The sequence below is a fragment of the Platalea leucorodia genome (genome assembly GCF_965183815.1).
Source record: "Platalea leucorodia genome assembly, chromosome: 11".
Classification (NCBI taxonomy): domain Eukaryota; kingdom Metazoa; phylum Chordata; class Aves; order Pelecaniformes; family Threskiornithidae; genus Platalea; species Platalea leucorodia.
In genome coordinates this window covers 8,401,507-8,413,400 of record NC_138833.1, presented here as the reverse complement: position 1 = coordinate 8,413,400, position 11,894 = coordinate 8,401,507, and the positions used below count along the sequence as shown (strand labels likewise).

The 11,894-nt window shown below is 59.5% G+C and overlaps 2 protein-coding genes across 2 annotated transcripts; both read left to right on the top strand.

Annotated features, from left to right (window-relative positions):
• Positions 1-263: 263 nt before the first annotated feature.
• On the top strand, positions 264-2,726 carry LOC309596059 (protocadherin beta-15-like). The gene has a single exon (XM_082323805.1). It carries the CDS (start codon positions 279-281, stop codon positions 2,718-2,720), a length of 2,442 nt encoding a protein of 813 aa, XP_082179931.1. The 5' UTR covers positions 264-278; the 3' UTR covers positions 2,721-2,726.
• Positions 2,727-6,447: 3,721 nt separating this feature from the next.
• On the top strand, positions 6,448-8,952 carry LOC309596066 (protocadherin beta-15-like). Its single transcript, XM_082323812.1, has one exon. The coding sequence runs from the start codon at positions 6,463-6,465 to the stop codon at positions 8,902-8,904; it is 2,442 nt and encodes an 813-aa protein (XP_082179938.1). The 5' UTR covers positions 6,448-6,462; the 3' UTR covers positions 8,905-8,952.
• Positions 8,953-11,894: the final 2,942 nt, after the last annotated feature.

Below are 11,894 nucleotides of genomic sequence, written 5' to 3'. Positions count from 1 at the left end.
CTGCGGGCGGGGAGGCGGCCGAGCCCAGCCCGGCCGAGCGCAGCCCGGCCCAGACGAGCCGGGCAGCGGCGGCGAGCGGCGGCGAGCGGCGGCGAGCGGTGCTCCGTGCAATCCGCTGCCGGGCCACGGCGGCCGCGCTCCGGGCCGCCGGCCGCACTCGGCGAGAGGGAGGGCGCCCGCCCGCCGCCCCGCCGCGCCGCCGCGCCGCCGCCGGGCGCCGCTTTCGGCGGAGGACCGCGCGGGCGATCGGCGAGGCGGAGGCTGTCCGCCGCCGCGACATGGCGATCGCAAGGCAAGTGCTCTGTGTCTCTGCTTTCCTCTCCCTGCCGCACGCTCGCTCCGAGCCCCTCCGCTACTCCGTAGCCGAGGAGGCGGAGAGCGGCTCCGTGGTAGCCAACGTGGCGGAGGACGCGGGGCTGGCCCCGGCGCAGCTCGCGGCTCGCCGCGCCCGCCTGGCCTCGGACGACGGCCGGCAGCACTTTCGCTTAGACCGCGGCACCGGCCGCCTCGTAGTGGCGGACAGGCTGGACCGGGAGGAGCTGTGCGGGCAGTCCGCTACCTGCACGCTCCCCTTCGAGCTCCTGCTGGCGAACCCCCTGCAGTTCTTTCGGGTCGAGGTGGCGGTGCAGGACGTCAACGACCATTCGCCCGTTTTCCCGGAGGAACGAGTCACTTTTAAGATCCCGGAAAGGAGCGACCCGGGCTCGCGTTTCCCGCTGGAGGGGGCTCGGGACCTGGATGTTGGCAGCAACAGCATCCAGGCTTACAGCATCTCTCCCGACAACGAGTACTTTAGTGTCTCCTTTGGCAGTCAGAGTGAGGACGACAAATATGTGGAACTGGTCTTGGAAAAGCCTCTAGACAGAGAGGAGCAGGCGGAGGTGGGTTTCAGCCTCATCGCCATGGACGGAGGCTCTCCGCCGAGGAGTGGGACCACCCAAATCCACATTGTCGTTCTAGATGTAAATGACAACACTCCTGTCTTCAGCCAGAAAGTCTACGTTGGTCAGGTCTTGGAAAATGCACCGGAGGGCTCTGTGGTCCTCAGCGTGGTGGCAACCGATCGGGACATGGGCATCAACGGGGACATCACCTATCAGTTCAGCCAAGCAGTGGGCCAGAGCCACTCGGCATTCGCACTTGACCCCACCAGCGGTGAAATTAAAGTCACAAAGCCTCTGGACTTTGAGGCAGCACAGAATCACGAGCTCAGCGTGCGGGCCACAGATGGCGGGGGCCTCTCGTCAATCTGCAAGGTGTTGGTGGAGGTGGTGGATGTGAATGACAATGCACCAGAGCTGGTGGTCAATTCCTTCAGCAGCCCCCTCCCCGAGAACGCGTTACCCGGGACGGTGGTCGCCCTCTTTACTGTCAGGGACCGAGATGCCGGTGCCAATGGGAAGATCACCTGTGCCCTTGAAGACCAGCTGTCGTTCTCCCTGCGGCCGGCCTATAAGAATTACTACGAGCTGGTGACCGTGAGCACTCTGGACAGGGAGGAGACGGCACGGTACATCCTCACTGTCACAGCAGCAGACGCGGGGTCACCTCCTCTCACGACCACCCAGACCTTCACGGTGGACATCTCCGATGTCAACGACAATGCACCTGTCTTCAACCAGACGTCGTACACCATGCATGTGCGTGAGAACAATGCCCCCACGGTGCTCGTCGGAGCCGTCAGTGCCGCGGATGCCGACGTGGGGCCCAATGCCAAGGTGACCTATTCCCTGGCACCAGCCCACCCCGCAGAGCAGCCTCCCTGCTCCTGCATCTCTGTGAACTCTGAGAACGGGCAGGTGTTTGTGCTGCGGCCTCTGGACTATGAGCAGGTGAGGCAGATGGAAGTCTTGGTGAGCGCCTCCGATGCGGGCTCTCCTCGCCTTAGTGCCAACGTCACCGTCCGCCTTGTCGTGGTGGATGAGAATGACAATGCGCCGCTGGTGCTGTACCCGTCGCACGACAGCAGCCCACCATCCAGCGAGCTGGTGCCCATGTCGGCTGAGGCAGGGTACCTCATCACCAAAGTGGTGGCCGTGGATGCCGACTCGGGGCAGAACTCGTGGCTCTCGTACCACCTGCTGAGGGCCACCGACCCCGGGCTGTTTGTGGTGGGTGCGCAGAGTGGGGAGGTGCGGCTGAGGAGGCCCGTGACAGAGAGAGACACCGTGAAGCAGAAGCTCGTTGTCCTGGTGCGAGACAACGGGCAGCCACCGCTGTCGGCCACCGTGGCGCTGAGCGCACTGCTGCTCAGTGACTTCTCAGACATGCGCCTACCGCACAGCAGCCTGGCCACGGAGGATGACAGCGGCTCCCTGACAACCTATTTAATCATTTCATTGGTCTGTGTCTCGCTCCTCTTCCTCACGTCCACGGCAGCCTTCGTCGCTCGCAAGATGTGCAAGAGAAAGGAGCTGAAGGGTGGGCATGTGGTTTACGGCGCTGGCAACTTGCAGAGCGGCCTGGCTGATTCAGCTGCTGCGGGGACCCTGTCCCACGCCTATTGCTACGAGATCAACCTCACGACAGGCTCGGGCAACAGCGAGTTCAAGTTCCTGAAGCCCATCCTCCCCAGCCTGCCACCACAGCACTGTGGCACGAGCGGGGGCACTGACGGCGAACGAGATTTCCCCCGTGGCCCTATCACCACGGAGGACATGGCACCAGACAACGCCGGCATGCTCTCTGCAGAAGAGTTCAATAGTCTTTCCTTTAACTAGCATGGAGTCAGCCCAGCCAGAGGCTTCATGCCTCCTGATCGGAAGGGAGCTGGGCTACAACACGGGGCAATGGTTCCTCCAGACTAAATCTGCATTTGCAATTGGTGTCACTGATTTCCCTCCAATTCTAAGTCAGAAGAAAGGTTGTCTCCCCCTCCAAACAAACAAAGAAAGAAAGAAAGAAAGAAAGAAAGAAAGAAAAAACCTAAAGGCTCCCTCTCTCAGGCAATAATATCTTTCAGCTCTGCTGCAGCCATTTCTGAAATGCTTTGAGAGTGGGGTTAGTCCCAGGAGCCCCCGGCTAAGTTCTTGCCTCACTTTTTTTTTTTTTTTATTCTGTGCTGTGTTGCGATGGCAAGGTCAGGCAGACAAATCACATGCTCAGTGAAATGCACGTAGCTCTTGTTCCTTGTCAGAAAAGCAAGGAAGTTGTGAGTACCGTGTTACAATGTGTTGCAAGCGTGGGGCTCTTTCTTCTGTGGGTTTGGGATGCGTCTGTCTGAGCTGTGTGGGCTCTGTGTGTTTTGCCCCCTGGTCATTATGTCTGTCCGGACAGCCGTTGTGTGTCTGCCTATGCTGCACAAAGGCTGCCCGCTGAAGCAGGGAGTAGCTCACATCCAGCCGTTGCGATGCACGCAATTGCAGCTCAGCAGGCAAGAAGGCTGTGTTGACCCTTTGAATACAGAAGTCTCATGTTCTCTGAGGGAGAGCAGCAAAACGCACAACAAGATCTTCCTTTGGCCCATAAGGGGAGGGTTGCGTGGGCTGTCTCCTTGGGATTGCCTTGGAAATATGGCAGCACTAACGGTGTTGGGATAGGCTGTAACCGTGCAGAGCTGTGAGAACATGTTCATTGTCGTTGGGTGCACTGTATGAAAACGCCACGAGGTGCTTCAAAGGACTGTGTCTGAAGGTCGAATCGAGATGAACTTGGAAAAGGGCCCTTGACTTTGGTCTCATGCTTGTTGTTCCGGAATTCAGAGGCTTCTTGATGGGAGTGGAAAGGTGTCCCGATATGATTTTCTGGGTTTGTGTTAGAGCATTTGCATCCTCCTTTTTGCCCTTTCTCCTTCTACCCTGCAGACTGCCTTTGAGCATTGTCTTACCTATTCCTCTTGAGAAGGACTGTCACCCCATGTGTAATAACGGATTGCTTGACTGCAGGCAGTGTGGCAGGGAATAGCTGGAAAGCTTCACGCTGTGTTGTGCTGCAGTTAGAAACTGTACCGTTGTAAACCGGGATACCCTTGTGTGTAAAAGTGAAATAAAGAGAGCAGCTGAATGCCTTGTGTGGAGAGAGTCTTTGTGGAGATGTTCTTTCTGGGGAAGCTCTGTCCAAGTTTTCAAAAGGCCGGGAGGCTTTTTTTTCTCATTTTGTCCCTTGGCTGAGGTGAAGTTGAAGGGGTCCATTTCCTCGCTTTGGAGACGCAGCCGACAGAGCATTCAGTAAAACTGTGGGGATCACGGATTTGCTGGCAGGCCTGTATGGGTCTTGTGAGCCCTGATCTTCTGGCTGCAGCAGGGCCCGGTTCGATCGAGGTCAGGGGAAACTGGCGGCTACCCTAGCAGGGGCCCTGGGTGTGCAAAGGCCTCTGCAAAGGCGTGAGGTGGGGGCAGTGACCTGTCCAACTCTCCCAAGAGCTCCAGCTGCAGATGGCAACTGTAAGGCGTTCAAGCACAAAGTGTTTTGATTCTAAAGGCTTTGGGGGATGGACGGCACAAAGACAGGATACACGTTCCTTTGGGGAAGTATTTGGGGGAGCCCCAGGAGGTGGGCAATTGGTGGGTGAAAACCACTACCAGGGAGAGGATTCGCTCTTGGGAAATGCAGAGGACTACAGTTGTCCCTTCCGCAAAGGCCCCGATAAAAAGGTAAGTCCAGAGGACAAGCTGGTATAGTAATGCTGACTGGAAGACCGCTGTAGCTCGAGGACTGAGTGATCCACAGTCCCGTTAATCTGGGAAGGCACGCGCCTGTGCCGTGCTCTGCTGTGCTGTGCTGCATAAATCCCTGGTCAGCAGGACAAACTCAGCTCTCACTCAGGGGTGATGAGACAGCTGCCTGCAAGCAAGAAGTCCGCATGCGAACGTCTTTTACTGTGACAGTAGAAATGATGAATAGAATTGCTGTCTTGCAGGGAAGTCCTAAAACAGTGAGGACACTCTTTCAATTCTATGATGGGGGTCTGCGTGGCACGCTGTGTGTGGCTGGAGTTCTGTGTGAAGCTACTCTGCTCAGGGTTCTCCGCATCTAAAGGGACGAAGGATTCTCTATGCCAGCCTCTTCCTGTAGTGTGAGCTGTAACAGAGGGAGTTGTGAAGGACATCTTAGAGAGTCGGCGTGTCTCTCTTACTGAGATCTCAAGGAGCCAGCATCTCCGGGTGTAAAGCTGCTGCTTCTCAGGTTGCTGCAAGTCGAGGGTCTGGGTGTCTGATGCGGGTGATAACTAGATGGTTTATTGTGGTTTTTCCCCTGTGAGAGGGGGAGGCTGTTTCCCGTATCAGAGGGCCGGAACACGCTGCGGAGCTTTCCCGAGGGGCTCGTCGGAGGTGCCGTTTAGGAAGCAATGCGGTGGGCAGGACTTGTCAGAGAGCCTCTCCTGAACGCATGCATGTCCCGCGAATCCGTCAGCACCGTTCTGAGGGATGCTGGCAAGCGCGGGGCTGCAGCAGGCGCTGTTGGCTGAGCAGGAGTGGGAAGCCGGCAAGGCGGAGGGCCGCTTCCCGGCGCCGGAGCGCTGCAGGTGCTGTGTGCGGCTGCGAGTATCGCTGTTGGCCTCTGCAAAGGCGTGAGGTGGGGGCAGTGACCTTTGCAACTGACCCAAGAGCTCCAGCTGCGCTGAGGCGGGCGAGGACGAAGAAGCGCTGTGCAGCTGGCAGCCCGCTGGCGAGAGGGAAGGCAACGCGGGCCGCACGGCCCCTCCCGCCGTTGAGCCGGCGGAGTGGCCGGCCGGCAGGCGCGTCCACGCCTGAGCCTCGCCGGGAGCCGCCTGCGTTCCCCGTCGTCAGCCTGAGATTCCCGAGGAGCCGTAGTGCCGTGCTGGGCTGCTACCTGCGGAGGCTCTCGCCCGGCTGCTCGACCGGGGAGCGCGGCTCGGTGCCGCCGGGCTGAGCCTCCGCCCCACGGCGCCGTGGGAAACGGGTTGTGCTCGTCTCGCCGCCGTGTTTCTCCAAGGGCGCGGACTGGCGTCCCGGCAGCCAAGCGCGCCCGCCTGCCCGCGGGCTCCGGGCAGCGGGGAGCGGGGCAGGACGCGGGGCAGCTGCCGGCGCCGCCCGTGCGCTCGGACTCGAGCGGCGGCCCCGCAGGGCTCTCGGCGCTCCTTCCCGGCGCTTCCCGCCCCGGCGCGGTGTGCGCGCGGGTCCGTGCGCCGGGGCGAGCCGGCAGCGCGGGCAGCGGGCGGCGGCGGGCGCAGTGCCGCCGCGGGCCGCAGGGTGGTGCTCCCGGCCAAGGCGGCGCCGAGCGGCTGCGGGCGGGGAGGCGGCCGAGCCCAGCCCGGCCGAGCGCAGCCCGGCCCAGACGAGCCGGGCAGCGGCGGCGAGCGGCGGCGAGCGGCGGCGAGCGGTGCTCCGTGCAATCCGCTGCCGGGCCACGGCGGCCGCGCTCCGGGCCGCCGGCCGCACTCGGCGAGAGGGAGGGCGCCCGCCCGCCGCCCCGCCGCGCCGCCGCGCCGCCGCCGGGCGCCGCTTTCGGCGGAGGACCGCGCGGGCGATCGGCGAGGCGGAGGCTGTCCGCCGCCGCGACATGGCGATCGCAAGGCAAGTGCTCTGTGTCTCTGCTTTCCTCTCCCTGCCGCACGCTCGCTCCGAGCCCCTCCGCTACTCCGTAGCCGAGGAGGCGGAGAGCGGCTCCGTGGTAGCCAACGTGGCGGAGGACGCGGGGCTGGCCCCGGCGCAGCTCGCGGCTCGCCGCGCCCGCCTGGCCTCGGACGACGGCCGGCAGCACTTTCGCTTAGACCGCGGCACCGGCCGCCTCGTAGTGGCGGACAGGCTGGACCGGGAGGAGCTGTGCGGGCAGTCCGCTACCTGCACGCTCCCCTTCGAGCTCCTGCTGGCGAACCCCCTGCAGTTCTTTCGGGTCGAGGTGGCGGTGCAGGACGTCAACGACCATTCGCCCGTTTTCCCGGAGGAACGAGTCACTTTTAAGATCCCGGAAAGGAGCGACCCGGGCTCGCGTTTCCCGCTGGAGGGGGCTCGGGACCTGGATGTTGGCAGCAACAGCATCCAGGCTTACAGCATCTCTCCCGACAACGAGTACTTTAGTGTCTCCTTTGGCAGTCAGAGTGAGGACGACAAATATGTGGAACTGGTCTTGGAAAAGCCTCTAGACAGAGAGGAGCAGGCGGAGGTGGGTTTCAGCCTCATCGCCATGGACGGAGGCTCTCCGCCGAGGAGTGGGACCACCCAAATCCACATTGTCGTTCTAGATGTAAATGACAACACTCCTGTCTTCAGCCAGAAAGTCTACGTTGGTCAGGTCTTGGAAAATGCACCGGAGGGCTCTGTGGTCCTCAGCGTGGTGGCAACCGATCGGGACATGGGCATCAACGGGGACATCACCTATCAGTTCAGCCAAGCAGTGGGCCAGAGCCACTCGGCATTCGCACTTGACCCCACCAGCGGTGAAATTAAAGTCACAAAGCCTCTGGACTTTGAGGCAGCACAGAATCACGAGCTCAGCGTGCGGGCCACAGATGGCGGGGGCCTCTCGTCAATCTGCAAGGTGTTGGTGGAGGTGGTGGATGTGAATGACAATGCACCAGAGCTGGTGGTCAATTCCTTCAGCAGCCCCCTCCCCGAGAACGCGTTACCCGGGACGGTGGTCGCCCTCTTTACTGTCAGGGACCGAGATGCCGGTGCCAATGGGAAGATCACCTGTGCCCTTGAAGACCAGCTGTCGTTCTCCCTGCGGCCGGCCTATAAGAATTACTACGAGCTGGTGACCGTGAGCACTCTGGACAGGGAGGAGACGGCACGGTACATCCTCACTGTCACAGCAGCAGACGCGGGGTCACCTCCTCTCACGACCACCCAGACCTTCACGGTGGACATCTCCGATGTCAACGACAATGCACCTGTCTTCAACCAGACGTCGTACACCATGCATGTGCGTGAGAACAATGCCCCCACGGTGCTCGTCGGAGCCGTCAGTGCCGCGGATGCCGACGTGGGGCCCAATGCCAAGGTGACCTATTCCCTGGCACCAGCCCACCCCGCAGAGCAGCCTCCCTGCTCCTGCATCTCTGTGAACTCTGAGAACGGGCAGGTGTTTGTGCTGCGGCCTCTGGACTATGAGCAGGTGAGGCAGATGGAAGTCTTGGTGAGCGCCTCCGATGCGGGCTCTCCTCGCCTTAGTGCCAACGTCACCGTCCGCCTTGTCGTGGTGGATGAGAATGACAATGCGCCGCTGGTGCTGTACCCGTCGCACGACAGCAGCCCACCATCCAGCGAGCTGGTGCCCATGTCGGCTGAGGCAGGGTACCTCATCACCAAAGTGGTGGCCGTGGATGCCGACTCGCGGCAGAACTCGTGGCTCTCGTACCACCTGCTGAGGGCCACCGACCCCGGGCTGTTTGTGGTGGGTGCGCAGAGTGGGGAGGTGCGGCTGAGGAGGCCCGTGACAGAGAGAGACACCGTGAAGCAGAAGCTCGTTGTCCTGGTGCGAGACAACGGGCAGCCACCGCTGTCGGCCACCGTGGCGCTGAGCGCACTGCTGCTCAGTGACTTCTCAGACATGCGCCTACCGCACAGCAGCCTGGCCACGGAGGATGACAGCGGCTCCCTGACAACCTATTTAATCATTTCATTGGTCTGTGTCTCGCTCCTCTTCCTCACGTCCACGGCAGCCTTCGTCGCTCGCAAGATGTGCAAGAGAAAGGAGCTGAAGGGTGGGCATGTGGTTTACGGCGCTGGCAACTTGCAGAGCGGCCTGGCTGATTCAGCTGCTGCGGGGACCCTGTCCCACGCCTATTGCTACGAGATCAACCTCACGACAGGCTCGGGCAACAGCGAGTTCAAGTTCCTGAAGCCCATCCTCCCCAGCCTGCCACCACAGCACTGTGGCACGAGCGGGGGCACTGACGGCGAACGAGATTTCCCCCGTGGCCCTATCACCACGGAGGACATGGCACCAGACAACGCCGGCATGCTCTCTGCAGAAGAGTTCAATAGTCTTTCCTTTAACTAGCATGGAGTCAGCCCAGCCAGAGGCTTCATGCCTCCTGATCGGAAGGGAGCTGGGCTACAACACGGGGCAATGGTTCCTCCAGACTAAATCTGCATTTGCAATTGGTGTCACTGATTTCCCTCCAATTCTAAGTCAGAAGAAAGGTTGTCTCCCCCTCCAAACAAACAAACAAACAACCAACCAAACAAACAAACAAAGAAAAAACCTAAAGGCTCCCTCTCTCAGGCAATAATATCTTTCAGCTCTGCTGCAGCCATTTCTGAAATGCTTTGAGAGTGGGGTTAGTCCCAGGAGCCCCCGGCTAAGTTCTTGCCTCACTTTTTTTTTTTTTTTATTCTGTGCTGTGTTGCGATGGCAAGGTCAGGCAGACAAATCACATGCTCAGTGAAATGCACGTAGCTCTTGTTCCTTGTCAGAAAAGCAAGGAAGTTGTGAGTACCGTGTTACAATGTGTTGCAAGCGTGGGGCTCTTTCTTCTGTGGGTTTGGGATGCGTCTGTCTGAGCTGTGTGGGCTCTGTGTGTTTTGCCCCCTGGTCATTATGTCTGTCCGGACAGCCGTTGTGTGTCTGCCTATGCTGCACAAAGGCTGCCCGCTGAAGCAGGGAGTAGCTCACATCCAGCCGTTGCGATGCACGCAATTGCAGCTCAGCAGGCAAGAAGGCTGTGTTGACCCTTTGAATACAGAAGTCTCATGTTCTCTGAGGGAGAGCAGCAAAACGCACAACAAGATCTTCCTTTGGCCCATAAGGGGAGGGTTGCGTGGGCTGTCTCCTTGGGATTGCCTTGGAAATATGGCAGCACTAACGGTGTTGGGATAGGCTGTAACCGTGCAGAGCTGTGAGAACATGTTCATTGTCGTTGGGTGCACTGTATGAAAACGCCACGAGGTGCTTCAAAGGACTGTGTCTGAAGGTCGAATCGAGATGAACTTGGAAAAGGGCCCTTGACTTTGGTCTCATGCTTGTTGTTCCGGAATTCAGAGGCTTCTTGATGGGAGTGGAAAGGTGTCCCGATATGATTTTCTGGGTTTGTGTTAGAGCATTTGCATCCTCCTTTTTGCCCTTTCTCCTTCTACCCTGCAGACTGCCTTTGAGCATTGTCTTACCTATTCCTCTTGAGAAGGACTGTCACCCCATGTGTAATAACGGATTGCTTGACTGCAGGCAGTGTGGCAGGGAATAGCTGGAAAGCTTCACGCTGTGTTGTGCTGCAGTTAGAAACTGTACCGTTGTAAACCGGGATACCCTTGTGTGTAAAAGTGAAATAAAGAGAGCAGCTGAATGCCTTGTGTGGAGAGAGTCTTTGTGGAGATGTTCTTTCTGGGGAAGCTCTGTCCAAGTTTTCAAAAGGCCGGGAGGCTTTTTTTTCTCATTTTGTCCCTTGGCTGAGGTGAAGTTGAAGGGGTCCATTTCCTCGCTTTGGAGACGCAGCCGACAGAGCATTCAGTAAAACTGTGGGGATCACGGATTTGCTGGCAGGCCTGTATGGGTCTTGTGAGCCCTGATCTTCTGGCTGCAGCAGGGCCCGGTTCGATCGAGGTCAGGGGAAACTGGCGGCTACCCTAGCAGGGGCCCTGGGTGTGCAAAGGCCTCTGCAAAGGCGTGAGGTGGGGGCAGTGACCTGTCCAACTCTCCCAAGAGCTCCAGCTGCAGATGGCAACTGTAAGGCGTTCAAGCACAAAGTGTTTTGATTCTAAAGGCTTTGGGGGATGGACGGCACAAAGACAGGATACACGTTCCTTTGGGGAAGTATTTGGGGGAGCCCCAGGAGGTGGGCAATTGGTGGGTGAAAACCACTACCAGGGAGAGGATTCGCTCTTGGGAAATGCAGAGGACTACAGTTGTCCCTTCCGCAAAGGCCCCGATAAAAAGGTAAGTCCAGAGGACAAGCTGGTATAGTGATGCTGACTGGAAGACCGCTGTAGCTCGAGGACTGAGTGATCCACAGTCCCGTTAATCTGGGAAGGCACGCGCCTGTGCCGTGCTCTGCTGTGCTGTGCTGCATAAATCCCTGGTCAGCAGGACAAACTCAGCTCTCACTCAGGGGTGATGAGACAGCTGCCTGCAAGCAAGAAGTCCGCATGCGAACGTCTTTTACTGTGACAGTAGAAATGATGAATAGAATTGCTGTCTTGCAGGGAAGTCCTAAAACAGTGAGGACACTCTTTCAATTCTATGATGGGGGTCTGCGTGGCACGCTGTGTGTGGCTGGAGTTCTGTGTGAAGCTACTCTGCTCAGGGTTCTCCGCATCTAAAGGGACGAAGGATTCTCTATGCCAGCCTCTTCCTGTAGTGTGAGCTGTAACAGAGGGAGTTGTGAAGGACATCTTAGAGAGTCGGCGTGTCTCTCTTACTGAGATCTCAAGGAGCCAGCATCTCCGGGTGTAAAGCTGCTGCTTCTCAGGTTGCTGCAAGTCGAGGGTCTGGGTGTCTGATGCGGGTGATAACTAGATGGTTTATTGTGGTTTTTCCCCTGTGAGAGGGGGAGGCTGTTTCCCGTATCAGAGGGCCGGAACACGCTGCGGAGCTTTCCCGAGGGGCTCGTCGGAGGTGCCGTTTAGGAAGCAATGCGGTGGGCAGGACTTGTCAGAGAGCCTCTCCTGAACGCATGCATGTCCCGCGAATCCGTCAGCACCGTTCTGAGGGATGCTGGCAAGCGCGGGGCTGCAGCAGGCGCTGTTGGCTGAGCAGGAGTGGGAAGCCGGCAAGGCGGAGGGCCGCTTCCCGGCGCCGGAGCGCTGCAGGTGCTGTGTGCGGCTGCGAGTATCGCTGTTGGCCTCTGCAAAGGCGTGAGGTGGGGGCAGTGACCTTTGCAACTGACCCAAGAGCTCCAGCTGCGCTGAGGCGGGCGAGGACGAAGAAGCGCTGTGCAGCTGGCAGCCCGCTGGCGAGAGGGAAGGCAACGCGGGCCGCACGGCCCCTCCCGCCGTTGAGCCGGCGGAGTGGCCGGCCGGCAGGCGCGTCCACGCCTGAGCCTCGCCGGGAGCCGC

Coding starts and splice junctions, on each gene's coding strand:
- LOC309596059 (XM_082323805.1), top strand. CDS start 279: ATGGCGATCGCAAGGCAAGTGCTCTGTGTCTCTGCTTTCCTCTCCCTG.
- LOC309596066 (XM_082323812.1), top strand. CDS start 6,463: ATGGCGATCGCAAGGCAAGTGCTCTGTGTCTCTGCTTTCCTCTCCCTG.